Below are 25,590 nucleotides of genomic sequence, written 5' to 3'. Positions count from 1 at the left end.
CCAGGGGGTTGGGCAGGTGGCTTCACTTTGCCCTTCCCATTTGCAGCAGGTGTTTGCCACTTCCCAAGGCTCACTGTTTGTGAGTACTGCTGTTTTTCACTGCTCCTCGTGCCTGTTTTCAGTCCATCCACTCTCCTGTGATTACTGCTGTCCCATTCCCTCTGTTTCCTCTTAATGGGGCTCCTTGTGCAATCCCCTGTCACACCTGTGCCAGCAGCTCTCCCGCCCTGCCCTGGACACTGCTTTGTCTCCCATCCCTTCTCTCAGACCCTGTAGCAAGGCTCTTTCCTCGTTTCTCTTTTCCTCCCTGCTGCCTTGGGAAGTGGCAGGGGCTGCTGAAGGAGAAGAGCTTTTTGGATGGCCACCAAGACCCTCAGGGGCAGCACATGGGGCAGAGAGGATCTCCCAGCGGATCTCACTAATGAAAGAGCAGGTGCTGGCCCAACATCAGTGATGCCATCCCTGGCAGACACTGCCAGGCACAGCAGCTCCTGCTGGCCTCAGCCTGGCAGGAAACACAACAGGAGAAGCAGCACAGCTCCTGCTAATGGGGATCTCAAATCTGGAGGTGGGTATGAGGCTGTTTGGGTCACAGGGCTGGAGAAGAGACAGACTCTGCTCCTGGAGCCCCCCAGCCATGGGGCTGGCAAGCAGCACCTCCACTAGTGGCTGGTGCAAGTTCTGAGGAAGCTTTGTTTTCAGACTTTGGCATTCCTGCCCCTGGAGATTAATCAATATTAATGCTTCCGTGACTACCGCTTCCTTTCCAAATGTGCTCACAATCAGTACAAGGAATCTGAAAGTCAACTTGCTCAGGATGCTAAGAATGCGACAGAAACAACTTTCAAAGGAACCCTTCAACTTGTGATATTTGTGAAAGAGATCCAAATAGCATTATTCATTTATTTTTCAGGAAAATGATTTCATTGATACAAACAGACCAAATCCCACAAGCTCCATTCTGTGACTACTGTTCCCTTACACTTTCAGCTACGTTTTTATGATTTATCTGCTCATGCCAAGTGTTGAACATCTCCCAGGATAATAAGAAAACCAATTCTGATTTTCTATTTAAAACTCAGGCTGCCTTTAAGCCACATGTATGAATTAAGCTTCTTCTGAAGCACAAAAAAGTTCCATCCGTCACTTCCTTCCGTGACTACCTTAAATCAAAAATTTATTATTTTATGCAATATCCCCTATTTGTTTTTCCATACACTTGCGATAGAGTCGAGCCACTTAGCAGAGCCTAGCACATTATTTATCACTTATCTTCCCTAAAACACAACTCTCAGCTGACACTCAAAATTTAATGCCATATAATTGAGGGAGAAGGGGGAAGCCTAAGGGCTCTCTTTCTGTTTGCAGTTACTGGAATTTTTTCTGGAATGCCTTTAGTATTGACAAGCCCATTTCACCTGCACAGAATACCAGTTGCTTGCCATTAATAGGAAACATTATCCCAGTACAGATTTGAAGCTACTTATTCTCGTAATTTCTTAATCAGACTCATGCTCATTGCCAAGAGATGAATAACTCTTGCTCCTACACAGAAATGTCTAATAAACTTCTGGGGGTTTTTGTGGTGCTTTTCTCTCATGATGAGTTTCTGTGGGTGAGAAATCCAGTGTACCAGGAAATTACAGAAGAGAATGTGGAGAGATTCACTGAGACTTCAGCATCTTTAAAGTGCACTGATGCTTTCCAGACCCCAGATATGATGTCAGTAAAACCTTAGAGTGTCCCATCCTCTTGGCACCCCACTCTGCTGTACCATGAAAGTCTCCCAAAGCCCAGTTCCTGTCTAGCATATGTGATATGGTGAGTACAAGTCAAACACTTCCAACAAACGGGCTCTTTTTTCCTTCCCCAACTTCCATATTCCATTTCATAACATCCTCTATTGAGACAGTGCTCCTGTTTGGAAAGTACAAATCACTCATTGTACAGCAAGACGCCTTTGTTAACAAGCTGGGTGTAGCTCACATTTTTGTTTAATTCTTCTAGGCATCTCTCTAACAAACAAGTATTCTTTGGAGCTCAACTCAGTAATCAATACAATTTTCTTAGTTTACAGAGCAAATAATTACTTTCTGGTGATGACTTCACAAGGTCGGGGAGATGCATATATATACTGGGGAGGGAGAAGGCTGAGAACCATCCACGGACTCTCCGGCACCGACCCACACGGAACAGCCGCCACCACCACCGCCAGCATGAAGATGGCCAACTGTGCTGCCCTCCTGGGGCTGGTCCTTCTTGGCTGCCTTTCTGGTAAGTCATTTTTGTCACCTTTGTTACACTCTGTGCTGGTCTAGACCAACCTGATCCTTTCCCTGTCTCCGTGCATCCCGAGGGATGCAGCCTCTTGGGGGTGTGATGGTTTAGGAATACGCGGCCTCTCTTTTGGATGAACTTCACCCTTGTACAGACAAACTCATGGGATCTATGCTTTAATCTTTTGAGCCTTAGTGGGGATTATGGTGCTGAGGCAGGATAAAATTCTAGGTCCTATTTCTTGTTTAGTGAGTCAAAATTTCTGGTTTCACAAATAAGCGATTTTTTTTAATCTCAGTGTATCACTTTGCATTTACTTGGAGTAGATGAAACATTTGGGAGGATAATCACTTCCTAGTAATGAGAAGGTGTATTTGGTTAATCTGTAGGGAAATTGATATTTCCAAAGGAATTTTAGCAAAGGACATCATACAACTTTTACATTTTATAATTTCTATTTTTATTGTAGATCTTGCTGTTGCCCAAAGACGGGTGAGTATTAGATCTTTGTCATTTAGTCTTGATTTCTAAGTCTAGATGAATAATTCATACTCACACTATATGTCAGGGAATGCATGAGGGGAAAAAAAAAAGAGAAAATGAATAAGAAAGAAGTGCCCCTAAGTGCACCTCTTTTCCCAACAGAAGAAACCACCTTTGTCAGAGAGAGATAATTTAGCACTTTGATGATTAAAAAGGCAGTGATTAATAATGTAGAATGCGAGTCAGAACAGCACAGAGTGCCAGTAGAAAATCTATATGATTATTGAATATCTGCCTAAATATCTTCCCTGTCTTAATTCCCCAAGGAATGATCATTTTTGCCCATAATTCTCACCAAAATTACTTTAAGTCTTAACGCCAGAGAGGTGCTTTTGTTATGCTGTAAGATACTCGATATATAAATCTTTTTTCACCATGGAGGAGCCATAGAGGTTCCTCAGAGCAGCCTCCCAATGCAGCAAAAACACGATTAGGGCAAGAACAGCCTTCTGTGTGTTTGGAGACATGACGAGTCCCCTTTCCCAGGCCTCCTGCGGCGCCTACATGACGACTGGAAAAACCATGAGCGTCGTCTGTCCCCGCAACTACGACCCCGTGTGCGGCACCAATGGCCGCACCTACCCCAACGAGTGCTCCCTGTGCAGGGACTTCTTGTGAGTAGAAAGTCCCCTGACCACCTACACCTCCACTTCAAGCAGCAGGCAGAAGCCCTTGGGGTTGTGACTAATCGTGGGGTGGACTAGAATTTTCTTAAGTTTCTGTCTTCCCTAATGCCCGGGATCTTCCGTGTCAAAGCTCCAGAATCTGATTAATTGCTGAGGCTTTACGGGTGGAGGGACTTAATGATTGAGATGACAACATGGCATGAAAAGATTAATCCCTGCTTTTCTTCTCCCTCTCTGCCTCTAGCCGCAACCGTGCTCTTGACAAGAAACACGATGGAAGATGCGTTAAGGTACAGTCAGAGATTGGTTCCTTCCCCTGATGGGTGAGAGCCAGACACAAACCTAGCTTAGGATTGGTCCTGTACTGGACCCACACAACTGCTAGCTCTCAGAAATGGGGTGAAAATGAAGAATTTCAGATTTGCAGGAAATTTAATTTGCATTTTGTTTGAACAGCTAAAATCAGTGAGTTTTAAAAGGCAAAAGATCTGTGTAACATTAGAGTTTAGAAAGGAAACTTTTTTATTTCAGGAATGTTTTGTTCAGTGTTATGAAAACACTTCCCTTTACATTTAGACTTAGAGGCTTATTGTAGCTAAGAAATCCCCAGAAGTTTGAATTTCAACTAAACTATAATTTTGTAACAGAAAAAAATGTATTCTATCAGAATGTTTATCACAAGCTAGAGTTAGTATCAATATATGGAGCTACCATGAAGTGACAAAGAATGTCTATTTTAGTTTAGAGAGAGAGAGAGAGAGAAGAGAAACATTCTGGCTGTGCAATTTCACATAATACAATGACTCCCATTTCAATATACTCAGAGTAATTGCAGGAGCAGCAGGTTGAGTGTAAACTCAATTTTTGAAAGGTGTGAGGTATTTTAGGCAAGGATCCTTCATGGTGGCATTCAGGGGGAAAATCCCCAAGATAACAGGGATGAAGCCCACCTCAGAACAAACACTGGTGCTGTACCCACAGGCAGGATTTCATCTGTGCTCCCCAAAATCCACCACACTGTGGCTGGAATCCCCTTTCTTCTTGCAGCTCTGGCTAGAGGGGGGAATGTCTCCTGCACCACACTCCATTACAAAGGGCTGCTGCAAAAGGGAGCAGAGATTCAAATGCTGCTCTGTGACTTTCAGGTCGACTGTACTGGTTTCCTGAAGCCTGGCAGTGGTTACAACATCCCCTGCACCATGGAGTACTCCCCCATCTGCGGCACCAATGGCATCTCCTACAGGAACAAGTGCCAGTTCTGTACTGCTGTGGCGTAAGTGAAGGGCCCAGGGCAGGACAGGGCTTCTGCACAAGTATTGCTCTTTTTGGCATTTGGAGCATAAAGGGGCAGTTTGACTCACGGAGCAGCTGCACTGTGCTCATTCATTCTCCACTTGCTTTCCCCACACAGGAGCGGCCTGGAAGTGGACCTGAGGAACTACGGAGAGTGTTACCAGGTAAAGCCAGAAATCTGCACTCTTAACTGCTGTTACATTTTGTAACACAAATTCATGGCTGAATAATAGAAATGCCTCTGCTGTCCTGGTGCATTTGGCATGGAAATAGGACTTGAGGAAAATAGTTATGCCAGGTCCATACCAGATTAGGTATGGAACCTAATCCATGGCTGAGATATTTGGTCCCCTCTCTGATCTGGGAACAGCAGGCAGAAGGTGCTGAGACCTTCATTTACTGCAAAACTGGATGAGCAAGAGACGCTGTGTCATTGATGCAGGAGCTCTACTAGTAGCAGTGATTCCCTGGGTGGGAGAACTTAGTGCACTGGGGCTTGTGACCACCCCCTTTCTGTCCACTTGCCACTTCTTGTCTGCTGAACCAGAGCAGCCAGTGGGAGAGCCAGCCTGGAAATACCAGCATGGTCACTCAACTACTCATAGTAATATTTATTAGATTTTTTTTTTGCCTCCACCATCTCCCTACTTCAGGTTGTTCCAGGCAAGCACATTCTCTGAGTCTGCAGAAGCCCTGCTCCTGAAAAGCGCTTTCATGCTTTGCCACATCACAAAATACTAAACAAACACAAAGCACTTATGTAGGAAAATACGGGGAACAGAAGTGTTAAACCCTGTTTTTTGTTCCATTAGCACACTGTCAACATCGACTGCAGCGCTTTCCAGCAGAAGGGCGGCAACCTCGTCTGCACCTCCGAGTACACCCCCATCTGCGGCTCCGACGGCAGGACTTACGGGAACAAGTGCCAGTTCTGCAACGCCGTCTCGTAAGTACAGAGCTCACCATGAACCAGAGGAGCTCCCATGCAGCTGTGGCAGCTGGGGTGGAAGCCCCAGAGCTCCCGTTAGCTCCCATCCCTACCCCATGCTCCTCTCCCAACGCTCACTCCTCTGCCACCCCCCAGGCGCCACGGATCCTAAGCCTGAGTGAGTCTTCTCCTCCTCCCCTTGCAATTAAAAGCAGATCCCCGCTTGCAGGCTCATAGCCTTGCTGACTGCCTCCCTGCCAGGGTGATTGAAAGTGTGACCGTAGGAGGTGTCCAAAATTATGGGGTTTGTCCCAAATCTCTTCAACGTATGAAAGCGTGTAACTTGAGGAATCTGAAAAGAGGTGGAACATTAAGCAAAGTACTCTATGACTTGGAGAGCACAAGGGCATTTGGCTTATTTGGGTAAAATCAGGCTATAAAGATGAGATCCATGTCTCTAATTTTGGTCTCCCTCTCTCTCTTCAGACGCAGCTTTGGAGGTCTGTTCGTCAGGCACCAAGGCGAATGCTAAGCGCTGGAGCTGGACCCTTCAACACGACATTTCCCTCCCAAATTCTTCAATCAAACATGCTCTTCCTTGCTCCCTCAAATGTTATACACCAGTCTCTGCTTTGATCGATCAATAAATTAAATGCAGCCACAATCTTTGCCATGGAATGGTTTTTAATTTTGGTTTTGTTTTCTAGGCAGGGTAATGGTCTTCAGGCTTTTTGGGAACTTTTCTGCCAGGCAGGAGAAGTGGTGAAATAAACCACAATAAAGAGCAGAACACCAGCCCAAGCCCTCAAGAGAGAATGTCACTCTGTAGAAACCATCAGAAATGCTATAAAATAGCACATCTTTGAATTTAATTTTGAAGTCTTGCAGAGTGTAAATGGATTTGTCTTTGTCACAGTGCTGGACCTTGGAGGAGCTGTTCCTTTCTGGGGCCTTGGCCTGGTGGGATGGTGCTGGGGAAGTGTGAAAGGGGGTGTGATCAGCTTTATCTGGTCACACCTGGACAAGGGGCAGGTCAGGTGGTGCCTTATAAAAAGGAGGCTTATGGCAAAGGGAGGAGGTCTCTCATAGGGAAGAAAATTAGGAACTGCTGCTTCCTTGAAGGGTGTGTCCACTGAGACTGTGCCCATCAGCAGAAAATTGCAGCAAGCTATGCAAGGTTGTAATGAGCCTAATGAGAACCTGAGGAGAAATTAGACTGGGCTCAGGCTTTCAGCTTCTTGGAGGACAGATCTAAAAAGCTGTACTGATGGTATGTGAGGCAGAGGTGAGGCAGAGGACCCTTCAGGAAAAGGTCTTGGGTTTTCTAACTCCAGGAAAGAAGGGCAAGAAGATGTGCTAGCAGTTCAAATGTGTTTTTTATCTGGGGAAAAAAAGTGTGAAGATAACATCTTTGTGGGAACCTGAAGCGTGCACTGCAGGAAAAATGACATATATGACTGTTGGTGATGATCTGCTATCTTTTTGGGTGAGTCAAGGAGTTAATATGCAAACAGCACAAGCAAAAAAAGTCCCAAGTGCCATGGCTCACACACTCCCTTCCTCATCCTTTCTCCACCTCCCATTCTCTTGTTATGTAAAAGAACACCTGCTGCTAAGGCTGATATTTAGGACAAAATCTGCGAGTTTCAAGACACTTCTTTTGGTCTTGTTTCCTGAAGTAGATAATTTCTTGACCAAGGATTTTGTAGGTGCTCCCCACCAGAATGTAAGAGGCTTGTCCTTCCCTAGAACCAGCGCAGAGAGCAGGAAGAAGAATGGAAATTCTTATTTTGGGGGATTTTTTTGGTGTTACTACAGGTAGTATAAATCACATCATACCTTTGTGCCTGCTTCTAAGAAAAGAGAGAGAAATTGGAGAGTCACAAGAGTCCTCACTAGTTACCTGCTTGTGTGTCTGAGAAAACAGTTAAGGAACAGTAAAAGGAGTAAAAGGAACAGTAAAATGGATGGGTTTGTTGAATTGTTTTATAATTCCTTTTTGGACAAGAAGTTCACATAGTGGCCACAGACCAGTGAATTCTGGCCATAGCAGGAAATTATCTTCAATGGCAAAGTCTTATGGTGAGTCCCCCCTTCTGAGGTAGTTTGTGCCTGAGGAAGTCAGATACCTGCTCAGAAGGCTTTGGAAAAGCCCAGAGAAGAGTTCACCTGCAGCAAAATGGGGCCAAATGGTGACTATGTGGCTGTCTCATAAGCCTCTAGCAAGGACATTAGAAAATGGAAAGGTTTGTAGCATTTAAGTCTAAAAAGTGGCCAGCACAGGTTAGGGACTCAGCTTAACACCAGCAAGACTCTGCCCAGCCACCCCTTAGGCTGCACAGTGAGGTCCAGGTGCCTTTCTTCTGTCCCTGAAAGGGACAGCATTTTGCCACCAAGTCACCTTTGATCCAGATGTTTTCCCCATCCCAGCCTGTTGGATCCTTGCAAAATCTGCCACCTCTTCTTTGAAGCAGACCAACCCTCTCTGTGGCCCAGCTGTGCAGCCTGGGCCCTTGTTTGCTTTTAAATCAGATGTTTTGTTACCAAACTCAAGAGGACATCCAGAGCATGGGCAGGATTGAGGGGAGCAAGAGGCACAAGTGCTCCTGAAGAACACATTGGGAAAGTGCCTTTCCTTGCCACTCCTCAGGCGTCACAAAGAAGTGGAAACGGGCAGCAACAATAATCACCTGGCTGGTAATTTAGCCTTTCCCTCTGCTCAGCCCGGAAGGGGTTGGTTTGCTGAGGCTGGAGCCAGCCCAGCTGTGCTGCAGCAACCAAAATATTATTTGGGCAGATAAGGGACTGAGGCATCGAGGCTGTGGTCACGAGCGGTGACGTCTGAAACCAGAAAAGGCAAACAGGGAGTGCTGCGAGCGGCAGAACTGAGCGTGGCTGGGAACGGCGCTGCAGCTGACGGGTTTGATAACTAAATTACACGAGAGGCTGCGTCGTGAGATCACCCTTAATAGACAGCCCAGGATTCGCCTGTCACTCACGGTTTCTCTGCCACTCTGTGGATTTTAAGATGTCTGGCAAGCTGCAAACTGAGGTGCTTCCCCAGATGTAGGGCACCCATAGCATTGATCTCCTGCAGAAACTGGCTGGGGATGCTTGTAGCATCTTTCCTCTTCCTCCTCTTGCTTAGAGAAAAGGTATAAAAATGTGATCGTTATTTTTAATTTTTTTTTCCACTCCTGTGTGAAATCTGGCTGCAACTAGTTGTGTATTCAGAATTCACTGGGGGAACTGAAACCTAGATATATCTACACATATTTGTCTCCTAAGCCTTGCCTCCTCAGGAAAACATACTAAAATTTAGGCTTATTCTTATCTGGAGAGGTGTTTGGTGTGCCTGAACACAAATCCTTGCACAGCCTCAGCTGGAAATAGAGCTTGGATCTGCCAATTCCCCATCAAATTCCCATCACTGCCACTTGCGGTGGGAGCAGAGCCCTAACATATGTTTGTGAATGTGAGAAACTGGAAAAACATTGACAGCTAGGGTTTAAATAGTTCAGGGAGGAGAGTCAGCAGTTCTATCTGGGACTGTGCACACAGCGAGGAGAGCATGTCACAGCCCAGAGCTTCTCCACCCCAACTCCACAAATTTAGAACCATCCTCAAAAATAGCCAGGGAACAACGTATAATTGGTTTCACAGACAACACATTCTCATGCTGTGATTTATTTCGTAACGTCTGGTGAGTGTCATCACGCCGCACTCAGAGCCTCGGTGCTGGCATTCGGAGAGAGCCCAGAGAATGAAAATTACCAGCTTCCCTGATGAATCACTGCTTTGAAAATTCACCCTTGTGAGAATCCTGTGACTATTTAGAAAAAAAAAAAATAATTACGTTACAAGCACGTCTATCACTCATATAATTATCCCTTTCTAGGTTTGATGTGGACAGGGCAGCATTCCTTAAAGCACCATAAACTGGCCAGGACCAATAATGGCTTTAGAAACCAAGTGGAGAAGTTCTCACAATTAAGGTGGGGAATGAGGACATCTGTGGACAGGCACATAAATACATAGAAAGGCAGCTCTGTGTGCACTGTGGGCTCTGGGACTGAGACAGCACCTCCTGCTCCGACCTTGGCTTGGCTAAAGAGCTTCCTGCAGCATGAGGGCTACAGGCGCCTTAGTGCTTCTCAGCCTGCTGCTGCTCTCTTTCTTCACGGGTAAGTGATCTTTTCCCTAGCCTAGAAAAGAAAATCAAACACCAGAACATCTCCTGACAACAAATTTTGGAGAGTCTTGATCACTGGCTGACAGGCTTGAAGATAAAACTGAGCAAGTAGAAAATACCTGCAGGACTTGCTCACTCATATGACATTTTTCCACTTCTCGTGTGCCTCTGCAGTGGATAATGTAGTGGACGTGTCACTGGGAGACAGAGTGAGCAAATTCTGAGTACTTCTTCAGCAAATATACCAAAGCAGAGTGTAATTATGAATTTTTGGTACAAGTGCTCACTGGAGAGTTTTGCTGAACCAGTTAGAGAAGAAACTCGCTCACCTCCAGGTCATCTGCTCTTGTTTTGATCCTAAGCATCTTGGTATTTGGTGTTTTCCTTGGAGATGTGGAGATGTAATTAGATGAAAGTTTCAGCTTTCGTTGATGTTGCAGAGAAAAGCTTGAAAATTAAATTCAAATGTCCTCAAGGAGTCAGAACAAAGAGGGCAAATTAAAAGGATCCGGCAACTATTTATCTGGAGATTTACACATCTCTGTGATGATGTGGGGAAGCTGAGTGATGATTTTTGAACCTATAGATCATGCCAGTGTTATCACTTGCTTGAGTCCAGCTGACCCAGCTCTGCAAGGTCTGTGGCAACAGTTATTGAAGAATATGTGGAACAAGAAATATTTATACTTGTTTTTTTGTGAATAATTTGAATAAAGAAGTCACTTGAGAAAATGGCAAGCTGTGCATGGAGAAGAGGTGAATTGCTTTGTACACATTATTCATTATGAAATATTCATCTGTCTCTAATTGAGTCTTAATTGGGACTGGGTTCCATCAGAAGGCTGATTCTTCCTTCCAAGGCCGGGCAGAATAGTAGCAAACCCTGTGATCTCCAGTAAAATAAACAGATGTCAAGAGGCATCATCACAAATTCTTCTGTAGCTTCATGTAATATTTATAAAAAATATTTAATGAGCTGTTTTGTAAATAATATGCAGATAGCCATACCAGTGCCTTCAACATTACAGGAGCCTAGCAAAACCTGAGGACAGAGTAAATGTGCCAGCACCAGGAAAAAACACCAAAGGACAACAGAAATAGCAAAAGAAGAAGGAAGGTTTGATGGATGAGGGTTGAGCTGACTGCAGGTTGGGTGTCCCTCATCCACTGGAGAGGGATGAGTGGAGGACAAGGTCCTTCCCCTCCTGCCCAGAGCCACCTGAGCAGCACCACAGCTGGCAGTGACCCTGCTGACCAGCAGGTACAGCCTCACCAAAAGCTGGGTATTCATCCCACTCTGCTGTGACCCAGAATCTGCAGCTCTTCAATCAACCCACCCTGGAGTGTCAGGCTCCCCTTTAGAGACATGACAGGGTCGCCCCATTTCACAGCTCTGACTCAGCCCACATTCCTGCCTGCCAGCTTTGCCAAGAAGAAACAAAAAGAGCATGGACTGCTGAGCTCCAAGCCCAGAGCCTGTGCTTCCAGGGGATTTTGGTGCTGGTTCTGACCGGTGCTGCCTGTTCTGCTGTCACCCCATGACGTCTCTGTGTATCTCACCAGGCTGAGCCTGTCCTGGGAGGGTGTCTGGGCTGTGCTGAGCATGAACCCAACCACGAGATTTCCTGCTCCAGGGTCCCCTCCTGTCAGCAGCAGCAGCCACGTGCATTGTTCAGAGGTGCAGGAGCCTAAAGGCCTTAAAAGCCAACATGGGTTTCAAATCTCTGGGAGCGTGGTTCCACATCTGATATGGCAGCTTGCTTCCCCGGGAGTGGCTGCCTTCCAGGAGATTGGGTTATGTGTCTGAGGTGTAGTTAGCAGCTGAATGAATGATTACATGGTATTTTAGTAGCATTTTTCAAAATAGGAAAATACTGAAAAGCAATTCAGATAATGTATTTCCTGCCCCCTCTTCCCCCGTGAGGGATGACGGAGTAGGAAAAACCTGGAGTATGTTTCACTGTAGTTTGCATAACTTGTTTGTGAATTTAATTCAGGCTTTATCAGAAAGTAATGCTGACGTGTAAAATCTGTCTGGTTTTTATTTGCCTTTTTTTTTTTTTTCCCTTTTAGTTCCAGATGTAGCAGGTCAAGAGATTGAAGAGGTTAGTGCTGCTGTTTCTGCTTGCTGAATCTGCATTTAATAAAACCATGGAATCATTACTGGTGGAAAAGACCCCCAAGACCACCGAATCCAAGATTTGACTGATCACCACTTTGTCAACTAAACCATAGCACTGAGTGCCACATCCAGTCATGGCGTTTCACTTTGGAGAAATGTTTTTTATAACCAAAACCTTGGTGCTGGGTAAACAGTTTTTAATGTCTGCTGGGATCAGGTGGGTCCTTCCAAGTATTCCCAGTGCTGGGGAGTTCACTTCTACCTGGGGAATGTTGTGTGGCCACATTAGCAGGTAAAGCAGGGAAATAAATGGTTGATTTAGCAAATGTTTATGTGCTGCACCACTTTTGACTTGACTTTTGACTATACAATCTTCTCATGAAGCAAACGGATTATTGAGTGTCCTATTCCCCCAAATTTAGTTCATCCCTGGGATTTGTAGAGAGGCAAAATACCTGTACACTTCCTGGGCATAATTTTTAATTGCCCAGGGATTTCCCTATTGTTTCTGCCTCCTTCCTCTGGGAAAGCAGGAGCTTAGCAAGCACCAAAGTGAGTGCAGCGTTTCGCAAGACACCTGAAGTCATGCAGCAGGGAGGGAGCTCAGCTCAGAGTGCCTGACAGAGCATCAGTGCTGACTCTTCTCGTGCATGCCTAGGCTAATCCACTCCTATTGTTGGGAGATCAAGACTTCTCCCAGGTGACTACAATTTCCTTCCTCAAACACGGGCCAAAATTCCCCTGAAATGCTGCTTCTGTTAATTTGTGAAAGGGCTTTTTCTGTCAGAAAAGAGACAGTGTCAGAACTTGTCAGAAAAAGCTTTACATTAATGACCTTGGGTCCGATTTGGAAAGTGAAACAAAAAGTACGGAGGTCCTGAAAGTTTTGGTTTTTTAAAAATTATTATTCCTTGTGCAGATCTGTAGGGAGTTCCTAAACAGAAGCGTGTACTGCACGAGGGAGTCCAACCCTCACTGCGGCACGGATGGCGTCACGTATGGGAACAAGTGTGCCTTCTGCAAGGCAGTGCTGTAAGTGACACTGGGGGCCCTGGAAGAGCAGGCTTTGCCTTCATTTCCATGGATCTAGTAGTGCTCTTCATGGGGGGAAGCCCTGTATCCAGGCTGCCCCTCTTGTATGGACCAGCCTCTGAACCGTGCCAAGAGGAATGTTTCCTCCTTGGAGCAGAGCTGTGTGCTACAAGTTAATTTTAATTCATTTCTGGGCGTTGCAGGCTGCTGGTTGCCATGCTGAGAGGCAGCACAGGGCCTAGGAAGCAAATGCATCCTGCCTGTACCTTCCACAAGCACTAAATTGATGCACAATTCCCACTGTGTGCCACAGGCTGCAGCTCTCACTGCCCACACTCCTGGGTACTGAGAAGTGCTGGAGGAATGTGGGAGCTGAGCCATGCCAAGTTATTCCTGAAAAGTCTGAATGAACTTTGTGAAACAAGACACAAGATCTCAGAGGAAGAACAGGATGTCTCTCCTTTTCCTAAGCTCTGTCACCTTTTAAAGGAGATGCCATCCCTGATGGATGGAATGTGCTTGCAAAATGTTTTTGCCTTAGCAATCCTTACATTTAGTGTGCAGCCAAGGCTGCCTTATCCTAGGGCAAATCAGAGAAGAACAAGGAGAGGAGAAAATAGCTGGGTGTTCCTTGTGAGCTACCAGGGACATACTCTGGCACAAGTCAGGCCTGTTGGGGTGAGTGAGCTCTGTCCCACACTGCTGTGTCTGTCATTTGCTGCTTGGTCTAAGTCTCTCTCCCTCCTTTTACAGGAGAAGTGGAGGGAAAATAAGATTGAAGCACCTGGGGAAATGCTGAGTCCTGCCTGGACCGAGCAGCAGGAGCTGAGCCGCCCTCGACCGCGGACACGGGAGCAGCCTGTCCTCCCTCTGCTGTCTCTGCTCAATAAAATAACACTCAGCACCATTCTTTGGCTGGATTCTTTCTTCCATAAGACCCAGAAAAATGCTTTGATCTAGCCGTGCTGGAGCCTGATGTGTGGCTTTGCACTCCTGAGCTGTTGCATCACCTCCTCCTGGGAAGAAAGGCGATTCCCACGGCTCCGTGGGCTGTGTCCTCCTGTCTCTGCCAGCCACAGCTCCTCTGCCCCGTCCTGCCTGGCAAACTGGCACATGCTGGGCAGCCAAAAACTGCTCCTGCCCGACTCTGCCCATCCCAGGGGGTGGGTGACAGCAGGAGCCTTGGTCCCCTCCCCAGCCTCCATAGCCGTGTTCCTCCTCTCTCAGGGGTTACTGTGGGAGGGTGATGGGAGAGCTGATGAACAGCGTGACTGCATATGCCTCATCTCCTTTGGAAAGCAGAGACAAGGAGCTGAGGGTAGGGAATATTGCTCCATTTAAGCCTTCACCCAGGAGATGGCAGGTGGAGGCTGGTTTTGGGCAGAAGCTGCAAGGATCTTCTAACCAAATCAGTCTTTTCCCTTCTTTTCTCTTAGAGAATGCTTTGTCTTGAAAACTGTGAGCTCACCAGCATTATTTTCCTGCTGCCAAGTGTCTTCGCATGCTAATAAAATTATATTTAGCAGAGAGCCAGATTGCATAAATTGTCAATAATTAAAAAAAAAAAAAATCCCTGGAGCAGAAGAGCTGTGGGCTTACTCTCCCCTTCTCTAGGATAAATTCTCTCTGAATCATACACAGACCTTAATTTTCTAGGCATACATGTTTGCATTTATTTACAATTTTTAATACACATAGACTTCATTCCTTTCTTCACTTTTCACACTGCTGCCCTCTCTCTTCTTCACTCTGGCTGACAAATCCCTCTTTGTGCAAACACAAGAAAAGTAATTTTACGGTCTCTTTCACTGTGCAAAACTCTCACAGGGAAACACTTGTGGCATCCTCTTGTTAAAACATTGGCAGTAGATCAATGGGACAGCAGCACCTTCATGTTAAACACTTAACTTTCAAAGGAAGCTTTAGATTTATCATGCGCCTCAGGGGTCAACATCTTTTGCAAGCACCTAAATGCTGAGCACCTAAACCTCTGGACCTTGTTTGGACAGAGCTTGAGCATTTGCCTCTCATGCCACAATCCCAGCTTTGAACTCAACTGGGGCACAATGCCTAAAAAGAGAGACCTCAGCAAGGTGCTCAGCACACCTAATACCAGCTTCTCCTCCACATAATCCACATAACCCAATTCTGGTAAATGCTTTGTCATTTGGTAACTTCCCAGGCAGGCAGCCAGTGGCTGAGCTGCAAAGGCAAAGCTTTGTTTTGGAGCTGTTTTGGAGCTTCTCTCCAACCAGCTGCCTTTGATCCTGATGTTTTCCCCATCCCAGCCTACTGGATCCTTGCAAAATCTGCCACCTCTTCTTTGAAGCAGACCAACCCTCTCTGTGGCCCAGTTGTGCAGCCTGGGCCCTTGTTTGCTTTTAAATTCAGATGTTTTGTTACCAAACTCAAGAGGACATCCAGAGCATGGGCAGGATTGAGGGGAGCAAAAGGCACAAGTGGTCCTGAAGAGCACATTGGGAAAGTGCCTTTCCCTACCAATCCTCCAGCTTGGAGCAACAGGATGACCTCCACGACTTCTCTGACCATAGTTATCCTGTGATGATCCTGTTACATTGTGTGGCACTGGAACAGCACCATGTTCAGAGGACAGGAGCAAAAATACCCCATTTTTAGGATGGAAAAATCACATTTTAACAAGAGAAGGGCAATGGTGCATCTTTAAGCCTGAGATGGCAATCAGTGACTCCAAAATTCTCACAGCATATTGCCATATCTAATCCTTTTAAATCTGGAAGCTGAGATAACAAGGACAGATCACAAGAGAACAGAAATTACAGAAGTTCATTGTTTAATAACCATCATTTACTTTGTTTTTTTTTTTCAGATAAAATACCAAATAAAACACCTCCATATCTCACAGACCCAACTACCATCTCTTCCACCTGTGTCAGGGAAGTGGGGAGTGGGACTAATCTTCTCTGAGGAAATTACTTCCCTTGCTTGGGGACATTTCCCAAAATGTTGTCCCCATGAGGGGCCAAGAGAGGCAAAGCTCCAGAAAACCCATTTCAGTTGTCATCCATCCTTCCAGCTGAAGGATGCACATGGTTCCAGTTAACTGGGATGGAAGGGATGGTTTGCTGATGCCAGGTGTGCTCGCTCTTGGGTTTTGAAAGCTGGATTCACCTTCCCTGATGGATCCCTGGCACGGGGCAGCAGTGGGCACAGGATGCCCAGTCTGAACTCCCATCTGTGTCTGGCTGCCTCCCCAGAAACACGCACCAGAACTGAGATCAAACCTTCAGCCACTGTTTTTCCTTGGTTTTCTTCTTACACCTTTGAAATTGTGTTGGGTTTGGGTTGTTTTGTTGAGTGGTTTTTTTTGTGTTTTTGTTGGTTTTTCTTTTTTTTTTTTTTTTTGACAGCTTTGGAAGGTGAGTGAGTCATGATACATTTGAGATCTCTCTTAGATAACATCTAAGATGATCATCTTCACAGCTCTTCCTCTCCCTGGGGAGGAAGGGGCAGGGAGCCACCCCTTGCAGTGGAATGAGGGCCAGGTTCTCCCCACACCTCACTCAGTCCCTCACCTGCTAAAATACAACCAGAATGAAACCTGTGTGTGGTCTCAGCACCACTGCTCACAGCTGAGCATCCTCCCGTGGCCAGGCCATGCCCATGGCAAAGGGAAGATGTTGTTTCCCTCTCACAGCTTCACTCTGCTGGTGGTGCAGCTGATCTTTCCTGTGTCCAGGCTCTCGGCCCATTTAACTTGTGAGCTCAACTGCTTCCTCCTCCTCCCCCAGCACAGGCACGTGTCACTGTCGCAACTCAGTTGGATCCTTTGCCCTACTTTTTTCCCTTGACATTCACAGCGTTTGACAAGGCTTTTCAAGCTGCCATGGGATGATCCCAGGGTGGTGGTGCTGACTGCAGGGTTCCCACAGCCCGGCTGGGGAGGAAGCTCAGCCCTTGGTTATCATTCCGGTTCACCCTCTTTTCCCAAAGAGGAGCAGGCTGGATCAGCTTGGGAAGGACTTTGGTCCAGCCGCCTGCTCAGGGCAGGGTTAGTGCTGAGATCTTATCAGGTTGCTCAGGGCTTTGCCCAATGAAGCACTGAGAGCCCTCAAAGGTGGATATGCAATCTCCTTGGGCTCCCTGTGACAGCATTTGGCTGTCACTATGGTAAAGAATTTTTTCCTTGTGTATCCAATTTCAGCACCTTTTCTTTCAACTGTCTCGTCTCTAAACCATGTACCACCATCAAGAGTCTGAATCCACCTGCTCAGGGACCTGTTTTTTTACTGGTCATCGCTGTTATATCCCCTTGAAATCTTCTTCTGACCAGGCTGAGTGACCCCACCTCCCTCTGCCTCCTCTCACTGAGCAAATGCTCCAGCCCTCAACTCTCTTGGTGGTTTTTCACCTGAGTTTTCAAATGCCTTTCTTATTTTGGGGCAGGGCCCAAAACTGAATAGTGGATGGGATCCTGAGCCATGGGGACAGAGAGGATTGCTCAGGGAGCAGGTGGGAGAGCTGTGGGAGTGTTTCAGGGCACTGAAAAGATGTAGATGGTGACATTTGCAGGGAGCAGCAGGAGGATGTCAGAGTGCATTGTGTCCCTTATAGATTAGAGAACAGCTGAGCCTGCCCTGGGGTGAAAGGGCTGCCAGATGTTGGGAATCAGCCAACAATTCCCTCCATTCCTAGCACAGCTGAAGGGCTAAATAGGAGCCCATGGGAGGGATTTGTCTGTTTACATGGACTACAGAGCAAGGAGAAGGTGAGGAGTTTGCTTAGTGGTCTGAGTGTTGGTGTTTTTTGGGAGCTGGTAGGGGTTTTGTGGATTTGTTGCTTGCTTTTGTGGGTGGTTTTTTTTGTTTGCTTGTTTGGTTTTTTCCCTGAAATAAACAGTGTAGTTTAAGAGCTTCTTACAGGAGCAGCTGCAGTAATTGTGTGTGGCATAGGTGTCCTATAAGGCAGCTCTAAAAATGCCGGAGAAGGCTTTGAAAATGTGGAAGACAAGGATCACCCCAATACAAAAAGGAAGAATGGGGGAGGAATAAGGTTTAACCCCTATAGAAATGCAGGTGTCACAGAAAGAGCTGCTTGTCTCAAACCTCCAGATGAGGTGGTGCTTCAAGGCAGCTCTTTGGCTTTGTCACCCATGGGGCAATGAGGGGCAAGGACTTCAGGAAGAAGCTCAGTTCCTCAGGATTCTGAAGGCAGCAGGGCTTTGGCAGAGCTTCCATCAGGAGTTGAATACAAGGTCAAAACTGCTGGGGCACAGGGACCCTTTGAAGCTAAAATTGGTTAATTAATTGTGAGTGAACAGAAATGTTGCTGTCATGGCAGGGGCTGGTTCTGACTCTTCGGGCCTTCCCAAGGAGTGTTGTGCCTTCCTTGGGCAGGGTGATTTTGGGAAGTCACCTGTGATAAAGCCATCCCTGCCTGGGAGCCGATGCAAACACCTCCTCCTCTTCCAATCCTCATGAACAGTTACACCAGGCCAGCGGGGGCTCCGATTTTGTCTGATTGTGGTGATGAGCCATGGGGAAGGAGCCAGGGGAGGCTGCAGAAGGGCACCCGCAGCGCTTCCAGCCTGCCCGGCCCCGCAGGATGCGCCGTGCCCGGGCATTGGGCTCCCTCTGGTGACCGCCGGGAGCCGGGAACCGGCTCTGCTCCTGCCGGAGAGGAGCCCCAGTCCGGCCTCTGGGAGAAGGTCAGCCCTGGAAAATGAGCAAAATGCAGTCCTAGTGGTCGTAGGACTCTGCTCGGGCAGGATCCATCACCTCCCATCAAGAAGCTCAGGCACAGGGCACAGTCTCGTTCATACAAGGGGTAAAAGGGAATAATGAGTTCCTTGGCCTGAGAGTGCTCATCACCTCTCTTCCCACAGGGCATGGCTCACCTCTCCTGCAGACCCTGCAGGATGAAGTTTGGGGCCAGAAAAACGCAGCTGGGGTGAGTTGGCTTCATATCTCTGTGATTTGGGGGATGCTTTTTGGTTACTCTGCCAGGTGTACCATCAGTGCTGGGACTCTGAGCATGACACATTTGCTGCACTTTTCACTGAACTCATCATCACAGAGGCTTGGGCTCTGTCTCTGTGAAGGATTTCCCCCTGAGAAAGGAGACACGGGCAGTGCCTGATCCGGGATCCAGCAGCTGTGGGACAGCACAGCTGCAGCATCCCTGTGCCCGCAGCATCCCTGTGCCCGCAGCATCCCTGCGACCCCCGCGCCCCAGCGGGGTCTCAGAGGACCTTCTGCTGCTGCTCCCTGCCGAGTCTCGTGTTTGGCGTTTCCAGGTCCTGCCAATCCCTGGAACGGTCCAGGCCGGCGTGGGCAGGGTGCAGTACTGCCGGTGGACACTGGATGCTGCCACAGACCGGGTGCTCTCATCGTGTCCCTTCAGTGCAGTTCTGGCACTAGGCTGTGAGCCGTGAAATGTTGGTTTTGATTTTCTTTTTCTCGTAAAGCCCCAGCTCCTAGGCTGTGGTGATTAGGTGAGAGCTAAGCTTCTGCCTCCTGAAATAGATATATATTTGTATATGTGTTTATATAGCTTAAGCCCTTCTAATTCAAGGTCAAATCACAATTCAAGAAGTAGGCTGAGAAAACTCAGTGACAGAAAAGCAAACTTGTTTGAAAAATCAGCATGATGTTGTATGGGAGGGGGAAAACAATTCCAGTGGACTAAACCCCAGCCTCATTTAGCCCTGGGACGTGTCCTGCAAGCGTTGCCCTGGTAGCTCCAGGAGCCTGGCAGATGTCAGATATTAATTCAACACTGATCCTCCTTGACAAGCTCAGATAAAAACCCTTCTTTCTGCTTTCACAGGGCTCTTCTCCTTCAGCTACTCCAGTAGTGCCAGGGTGTGCTGGTCAAACACTCAGCTTTGACCTGTCAAACCTCACCTCCCCTCAAAAGCAGCTCCATGCTGCTGAGACAGGAGGGTGGACAAGGTGTAATTAGGGATGAGCCTCAAGCTCTGCCCTTAGCAGATGGATAGTCCTTGGCTGATGGTGTTTTGCTCGTGAAAATGGAGTGAAAAGCACTTGAGCTTCTCAGCTGTGCCACGGGTTTGTTGCTTCTGGATGCTGGCAAGGTGATGGAGATAGGAGAGCCATGCTTTCCCTGTGGGGATTCATGTTTAAAATGAGAGGATGTGCAGTTTAGGGACTGCTAGGGGGTCACTGGGAGGTGTCTGGGGTAAAGGAGCAGCCTCATGGTAGAGCTGTGCCAACAAGCAGGAAAACTGGGCTCTTGGGGCAGTGGGAGGCTCTTTATGCCCTCAGGGGCACTGCTGACCCCAAAGGAGTTTCTTGAATATTCTGTGTTGTGGGTTGGCCAAGGTGAGTGCACTCAGCACTGAGCCTGGGAATCTAAATGAGCAAAAACTTTCTTTAAGATCAGCCTGAGTAGTTCTGTAGCTGCAGCTCTTCTCCAGCCATAGAAGGTCCCTGGCACTGGGTGCTGGGATGAACGCAGAGGTGGAGCTGGGTGCCCAGGGCACAGGGGTGTGGGTGTGCAGCTCCCAGCCTGGCCAGGGGCAGGCAGGAAGGCAGATTCCCCTCCAGCCTTGCCCTGTTGCTTTTGGGACACATCTGTGCTGTCTTGAGAAAATCCCGTTGTACCCATGCTCCACTGTGATTTAGGAATGGGGGAGCAGCACTGCTGCGGGGCTTGGGGAATGGTTTGGGTGAGCACAGCTCCTGCCAGGTCCTTGCAGGGTGGAGAGTGTTTGGCAGTGGCAGCAGGAGCAGCCTGGCTGTGCTGTCCCTTCCAGGTGAGATCAGGTCACTCCGTGCCCTCTCCTGCCCCTGTAAATTGTCACCTCCTAATTTGTCCTGGCAGGAGCTTCAGCTGGAAAGCTCCTGTCTGCTTTCCTTCCAGACTTTTGAACAGTGCTTGTCCCACGCCTGTCCCAAGGCTTCTGCTCACCCTTCTGGAAAGGCAAAACATTAGGGGGATGTAAAATTCATCTGATTCTTGTGAGAGATGGACCAGTGCTGGAAACTCTGCCCCCGAGTCTCCATCTGCCCTCCTTACTGCCTGAATAATCTGACAATTTAGTAATTGTTGTTACTGCTCTCTGGCTCGATTCAGGTTTCTTTGGAGAAAATACTGTGACTTCCTTTCCTTCCCCAGTTTCTGGAATTGTGCCCTGTACTTGGCTGAGTCAGTGGATCTGTAATTACCTGTGGTGCCTGCATTTCCATTAAGGGATTTTATATGTTAATCTCACAAGATTTAGTGCTCATTTTGGGGCTCTCATCTTGCTGGCTGCCCATAACCTCTTAGTGTGAAGTGCTGGGTTAACTGCAGGGCCAGCAGAGATGCAGGCAGGCATTTCTCCCTAATTCACCCTCATCCCTGATCCCAGCACCCAGCTGAGACTCCTGGACCAGCAAGGAGCTGTGGGGCTCTCAACACCCCTTTCCAAGCATCAGAGGCAATGAATATCTCTGCATCAGTGATCTAAGTTTAAATAAACACCTATTTTGTAGCATCTCAGTCATAAACTTGGTCAGGAATTGCTGGGCTGGGTGAAGGACAAGCTATGAACTCATTTATCAGTGACAACAGTGTCGTCTCGACTCCATAAAACTGAATGTTATGTGATTTACTAGTTGCTGAACTGTATCTACCTAATTTTTTTGGAAGTGGAAACACACATACAAAACACAATATTTCGATTCTGTTTAAAAAAGTCAGAAATTTAAATTATTTACCTGCTTTCTTCCAGCAGCAGCTACTCACTAAATCCAAACCAAAGTAGTTTAACAGCTTCTGGATGTATTTATCTCAGCTAATTTACTATTTGTGGGAGTGGAGATGTCACCTAATTAATTACAAACCCTCTGTATCTGAAGCTCAGGATTTCCTTCAAGTGTTAAACACAAATAATTTTGTGTTTAATTCAGTACCATTTATCATAGAAAAAGATATTGCTACATACCTGTTCTGTCTAGTCACATCTGTAAGGGATTAATCAGATTTTAAAAAACATCCCACATCACTTTATCATTTTCATCTCTGAGGCAGTTTAATACACTTAACTTTTCCAAAAATGTGCTCATTTTGGTCCTGATTCAAGAAATATCCATCATTAGGACAGCAGAGGGACCCAAAAGTGCATCAGTTGCAGTTTAAGTGTCTGCTTGAAATTCTGCTCATGTTCCTCCACTAAACTGATGCAGCTTTCACTGCTCACAAATGTCACACACACCCCTGTATGTCAGGAAATGTGAACTGAATATAGAAAATTGGATAAACAATCATAAGTTTTGCAAAATACAATTCTAGAGCCACCTCATCTTGCTCTAGGAACCAGGGTGTCTTGGAAAGTTTTATTAGAATTTGTTAAATTTACAATATTCTTACTGTGCCACCATTTTCTTTTTTGAATGTGACCCAAACTGGGGGGGAAACACCTGAGGGATAAATTTGGGGGCTCACCAGTGGAGCTCTTGGACTGAAGCTCATCCATCAAGTACAAAGCTCCTCCAAGCCTGAGTCACTCCCAGTGCCTGCCACAGAGCAGGAGCCCACGGGGCCAATGAAGCAGAGATTGAAGGATACAACACAGACACTCCAAGAAACTTTTAAGAAGTGAGAGGGAAAAAATCATAGAGCATTGGGAAAAAAAAAAAAAAACAAAGCTGGAAAGGGAGTTTTTACCCACAGTTTTACTATAAGAACATGTTCAGAAGTAGAGCTGTTGAACAAGCTCAGCACTGACACCCATTTTTTTTTTTTTTTTAATCCATCTGTGAACATTTTCCTCCAATGTGGAACAATTTAAACAAGTTTATTGAGCAGGCTGTGAACCATCATTCATGCTCAGCTGTCTGGCCCTGCACTCTGCTCTGGAAGGAGCGTGACAGATCCAACTCAAAATCCAGCGGTTGATCTTGCAGCAAGTAGAACAGGCTGGAGAGGAAAAGCCCAATCACATCTGAAGGTTGAGAGAATTGACTCAGGAATTTATAGTAAACTCTGACTTCTTTGATGCCCTGGTTCTGAGTTTGACTTGCTTTCCTCTCAAGAGCAGCACAAATAATGGAGAACAAGGCTGCCACTCTTAAATATCAAACACTTTAACACTACAGATATTTAGTACAAAAAATCTGATGAAATCTTAGTGTTTCAAAACATCAAGGTCAGAGTCTTCTGGGGTGTTGCAGGGGGAGGAGGGGACATCACTCAGCAGCAGTGACCATGCAGGCTCCGTGTCAGGTCACCCAGTCCCCTTCCACGCAGGAGGTGCAGCCAAACCTGGCCCCTGCTGTGCTAAATGATAAAAGCTGCTCTTTTCTGATACATAAACACCTTGACAAACAGTGGGGTGTGAGCAGAGTGGGTGTGCAATTCCAACCAGGCAGTTTAAAGGAATGGAAAACAAACACAACTAAAACTTTTGGGGGTGTTAATGATGCACTTTTTACTGTGCCCAGCACCCCAGCTGTAGTGCTCTGAGCATTATGCAATTTGAGAACAATCTCCCTTTGACTTCATTCTTAACAGAAAATGAATTGGTGGGAAAATTATTTGCCAGGAGAGACACAGAAATTAATGGCATGGCATTGTATGTGACTGTGTGTGGCAAGGACACAGGCCAAGCTCAGCACAGACTCCTGAGAGCTAAATGAGCATCCAAGTGCTCAAAGTAGCATCAAAGGATCTCCAGAGACGAGCACATTTCCTAAATAAGCATAAATAATGAAGCTCAGGGCTGTATGAGGAAGCTCATCAGTATATAAATAGTTCATTTTGAAGTTCTCTCTCATAAAACACCATCAGGAAAGAGCTGATGCATGAATGAGATTGAGGCCTTGTGTGATTATCAGTGATCCAAAGGATAATGGGGGATGATAGAGATGGGCTGGGAAATACATGTCTAAAGTGGTGTGGTGCAGCAGATAAAGCCAGGAGAGTCAAACTTGGCACTGTGAGCCCTCAGAGCTGTTTCTCAGTATTTTTAGGGAAACCTAACCAGAGCTGTTCACCTGTCATCACGAGGCAGTTCTTGTTGAATCTTTGGGGCTGCTTGTATCTAAAGCATGTCCTGGCTGGTGCAGAGCCCATTCACAGCACAGCTGCCAGCACCAGTCCCTGCTAACAAGATATTGCCAATATTGCTCACACAAGAAAGTTGTAATGCCCGCAAGATGTCCCTTGTCTTCTCCAGGATAGAGCAGTATTTTTATCATCTATTGCTGTTATTCTCTTCCCCAAATTTTATTTTCACTGAAATTTTTCTCTGTGAATCCCCCTCAGCCAAAGCACTTCATCAGGCACCCTCTGCTGTGTGCAGCAGTTGCTAATATCCACTAGTACCTGTCACAACTGCTGTGGTGACAACAGTGAAATGTCCAAGGATTCTGCCTCTTCATCCAGCATTTCTTGTTCTAAGCAGCTTTAATGAATTGGGAAAACTGTGTGCTTTTCTCTACCCTCTGAAATACAGTTTTTACCTGGCCTTTGTCTAATTGGGAGCAAGTATTCAGCACTTCTCACATCAGCCTTAAATACATCTGAACAGGCAGAGTGGAAAATTGCCTTAAACCCTTTGGCATCCACTTGCTGTCAGTTGAATGTCAAGTCAGGAATAAAAATTGGCAACTAGCTGTAGATTTCATAGTCATGGAGCAGGATTTGTGGGGATAAATTTGCAGCTCAGTTCCTGGCTTCAGTTGTCATTCCATGCACCTCCAGTGATGAGCATTCATGCCACAGCGAGGCATTGGAGTTGTCAGATATCCAGGGCTTACTGAAATAGCTTCATTTTGAAATGGACTGTCTCTTCTGGTCTGAATAATCAGACAGAACAACATACAAAATGTTTGACATGTACTGGGAGCCTGAGACAGTCTCTGACACATGAAAATATTTGGAATCGTTCAGACTCCATTTAATGCTTCTCCTGAGTTTTGCAGAATGGTGAATTACGAGCTCTGTAATTAAGTTGTATGCTCCCTCTCTTTAATTATACTTTAATACTGTTTCTTTTAATAGAGATAGTGAAAGCCATTAATGAAGTATTTCTCAGGCACCTCAATATCATCTAAAAGGAAAGTAAATGTTAGCAGGGAATAAACCTTTAAACTTTGCTGTCCATAGTTATTCTCCAGGTTTAACTACATTTTGGAAATACAAGTAGGTCAAAACTACCTTCCCTATTGGAGAAACAAAAAATCAGCACAGGTGTTTTCTTCTGTATTTATGAACAATAAATACATTATTGTGGGGCAAAGCAGAAAACTACCCATTTATCCTTGCAGTTAGTGTGGTAGTTTGGCACAGCCACATGGTAGGTGTCGCCCAGAGCAGCCCCGTAGTGCAGGCAGGAGCTGCTCTGTGTGACCCACTCCCATCTTCCTGAGCACCTCCAATTCTTTTATTTCAGCCTATTAGGCCTTCCTATTCCCTTTAGTGCTATTGCTTTTAGCTCCTGCCTGTGAACTTTTCTATATGTGCTGAACTCTTTTCTGAACCTGCTGATGCCACCTGCCTCCACAATCAACTACGGCAACAAAATCCAGATTTATTCCTGCTGCTTTTACCATTTTAACCCACTCTCCCATCAGTGCCCCCTGATTCTTGT

The 25,590-nt window shown here is 46.4% G+C and overlaps 2 protein-coding genes across 2 annotated transcripts; both read left to right on the top strand.

The window, feature by feature from the left end:
• Window positions 1-2,084: 2,084 nt before the first annotated feature.
• On the top strand, window positions 2,085-6,331 carry LOC110470837 (ovomucoid). The gene is made up of 8 exons (XM_021530776.3): window positions 2,085-2,274; window positions 2,747-2,769; window positions 3,307-3,434; window positions 3,691-3,736; window positions 4,592-4,719; window positions 4,858-4,903; window positions 5,552-5,685; window positions 6,154-6,331. Exons 1-8 carry the CDS (start codon window positions 2,100-2,102, stop codon window positions 6,197-6,199), a joined length of 726 nt encoding a protein of 241 aa, XP_021386451.3. The 5' UTR covers window positions 2,085-2,099; the 3' UTR covers window positions 6,200-6,331.
• Window positions 6,332-9,659: 3,328 nt separating this feature from the next.
• LOC110470838 (serine peptidase inhibitor Kazal type 6) lies at window positions 9,660-13,920 on the top strand. Its single transcript, XM_021530777.4, has 4 exons — window positions 9,660-9,851; window positions 11,933-11,964; window positions 12,901-13,013; window positions 13,767-13,920. Exons 1-4 carry the CDS (start codon window positions 9,794-9,796, stop codon window positions 13,810-13,812), a joined length of 249 nt encoding a protein of 82 aa, XP_021386452.1. The 5' UTR covers window positions 9,660-9,793; the 3' UTR covers window positions 13,813-13,920.
• The last annotated feature ends 11,670 nt before the right edge of the window (window positions 13,921-25,590 follow it).

This window comes from Lonchura striata, chromosome 13 (genome assembly GCF_050655825.1).
Source record: "Lonchura striata isolate lonStrDom1 chromosome 13, ASM5065582v1, whole genome shotgun sequence".
In the NCBI taxonomy this organism is placed as follows: domain Eukaryota; kingdom Metazoa; phylum Chordata; class Aves; order Passeriformes; family Estrildidae; genus Lonchura; species Lonchura striata.
The sequence above is the reverse complement of the archived record's forward strand: the minus strand, read 5'-3'. Positions and strand labels throughout refer to the sequence as shown.